Consider the following 2,654-nt stretch of genomic DNA (forward strand, 5'->3'; position numbering starts at 1 on the left):
AAAGTACTCTTTGCTAAGTTTAGGGTCTGGTTTCATGGACTTCTCACCAGGTTTCCACCCAGCAGGGCAAACTTCATCTGGGTTCTCCTGCACATACTGTAAGGCCTGCAAGACCAATGCACATAAATGGAGGCAAGAAAATTGTGGAGTGTAACAAGGAAAATTAAAGAAAAGGATAAACAACAAAAAAGCAATTAAGAGTTGTTGAATGTTAATGACGTCTAAAAAGTGAATAATCACCTGCAGTGTTCTCTTTGTCTCATCAACACTTCTACCGATTGCTAGGTTGTTAATGGTAGAATGCTGGATAACACCTTCCTTGTCAATAATGAACAGGCCTCTCAATGCAATCCCCTAAATCAACCGAGACATTTAGGATCATTGTTTCGAGACATGCCCAATAAAAGTGGATGGAAAGCAGAAGTTTCACAGCCAACATTTTGCCATTTGATACTACGTAATAACTAGATAGCACTTTACATTTCAATCCAGAGATCGTTGAAACTAAAGCACTAAAACAAAAAGGGACTGGAGTTGTGGTGGAAATGGATAAACATAGTTTAAGTCATGACATCAAACATACCTGATCAGGAATGAGAACACCATAAGATTTTGATATGGATTTGGTTACGTCTGAAATCAAAGGATACTTCAAATCCCCAAGCCCTCCAGACTTTCTATCTGTTTGAACCCAAGCAAGGTGCGAGAACTACAAAAATATCAATTGCACCACAAATCAAGAAGAGGAAAAATTCAGAGTGCATTTTGGTCTTTTGGATAGTCCATAAAATGATGATTGTGAGTGAACACAAAAAATGTGGTAAATTATGGCAGAATATTCATGTTCAAGGAAGCACGTAGAGGAGACAATATTATGTGCCAGTCTGGAAAAGACACATGCTTTATGAATCTTTTGAAACTCAATACAGTTGAAGATCAAGAACAACACATTCCAATTATCATCCAAGTTAGTAAGACATTGCTGCCGTTCCAGGTATTTTGCCTTTTCATTTATTTATGAAATAATTTCCACTAACCATACTCTTCCATGTATTTTATCCAGTAATTCAGAGACAAGTTTAAATATGGTTTGATCAACCATGGTAAAAACTTTCAACCATCAGTTCTCTGAAAAATTAAACTATGCGAAGAACTGTAAATGGGCCAACTCACCACACTGTCAACTGAAACACCCAATATCTCTGTATTTAGTTCCTCAAATTCTCCATGCCGGTCACTGAAAGCAGTTATTTCTGTATAAACACAATAGATTTTATATGTTAGGATAATAATAATGATTTAAAAGCTGCAACTATATTTATCTCACTATAGTTTTACCAAGATGTTAGCTAACCTGTAGGACAAACAAAAGTGAAGTCCAATGGGTAGAAAAAGAGGATGACATATTTCTTTCCAATGTATTCAGATAGTTTAACCTGAAAAGGCATAAATAATACATTAATAATGAAAGAAAGAAAAAGACTTCACTGGCTGGCATTCTGGTAATATTTGCTTACGCTGGCAGAAATATACCTTGATAAATTCCTGATCAAAAACAGCCTCTGCTTCAAAATCAGGTGCTGTATTCCCAACTAATGGAAGCTCACTCTACAGAAAGAAAGGGCAAAAAAGGAAGTACATTAACTTCTCGCATCAAGCAGACGGAGGAAAATAAGGCCAAGGGCTTTCCATTTTATACTTTTATCATTTAAGTTAGTACAGTTAGCGAAGAAGACGAAGACCCTCACACAGATTATAGGTAGACTACACAATACCATCCTTGATGCTCATAACCACAGGGGTGGAAGAATCAAGACCATGCATATTGTCTTAAAGTATTTAAGCATTCAAATTGGGATTCAGATCTGCTGTCCCAACTTGTTGTCTGCTTCTCCCTCCAATTAAACCACGGAACATGTATCAATTTTGTTAATGTAGGTTAAAAAGAATTAAAATTAATTCATCCATTAATCCAAATGTCATAAATATATTGGTGGTACATGTATTGGCACATATTTGTAGTACAGCAGATCGGAATGTACTTTAGTATCACAAACATTTTGAAACTGCGTGCAGCAACTATATATCAACAAATATGATCGAAAAATGCAGCAAAGATAAACTCAACCATCAACAGGCCTACAATAATCAATGCAGTCACCCACATGAACAAGATATTCTATATATTAGAGTACTTGGTGGACATAAGTAACCTTTAAGTATAGTTTTACATATGTCATTTGAAAGCATTCAAGTTGCAGTGAGTTATTAAAATCAGTTTGCAATTGAGTGCAACAGCAACAACTATTATCAATGTCAATTTTTGACTAGTTAATAAGCTTAAAAAATGCAGCAAAGATAAATTCAGCCATCGTGAATGCAGCTCATGTTGAATTTGACACTGAAATCCGCAGATAATTCAGGATGTGAGTGGGCTTGTGAAAAAGCCCCTAACAATTCAATTCAATCTAAACCAATACCTCATTGCCCACAGAAACAATACACTCGGAAACAGAAAGCAACAAACAGATATAATCAAAAAAGCATGAAACGACAAGAAAAAATAATCGCGAAAGGCGTAAACTCCGTAGAGAAATGAAAATAGTTGAGAAATCTTACAGATGCCTTGACGGTGAAAGTGGTGCAGAGGGAAG

The 2,654-nt window shown here is 35.9% G+C and overlaps 1 protein-coding gene across 1 annotated transcript in view; it reads right to left on the bottom strand.

Moving 5' to 3' along the window:
• Positions 1-1,575, bottom strand: part of LOC107494081 (2-Cys peroxiredoxin BAS1, chloroplastic) — a gene marked incomplete at its 5' end in the record, with an annotated part of 1,842 nt that extends 267 nt beyond the window's left edge. The window contains 6 exon segments of the mRNA XM_016115115.3: positions 1-105; positions 241-354; positions 584-709; positions 1,174-1,253; positions 1,355-1,436; positions 1,534-1,575. Coding sequence (XP_015970601.1) covers positions 1-105; positions 241-354; positions 584-709; positions 1,174-1,253; positions 1,355-1,436; positions 1,534-1,575 — 549 coding nt within the window.
• Between the last annotated feature and the right edge of the window lie 1,079 nt (positions 1,576-2,654).

The sequence above is a fragment of the Arachis duranensis genome, chromosome 6 (assembly GCF_000817695.3).
Source record: "Arachis duranensis cultivar V14167 chromosome 6, aradu.V14167.gnm2.J7QH, whole genome shotgun sequence".
NCBI lineage: Eukaryota > Viridiplantae > Streptophyta > Magnoliopsida > Fabales > Fabaceae > Arachis > Arachis duranensis.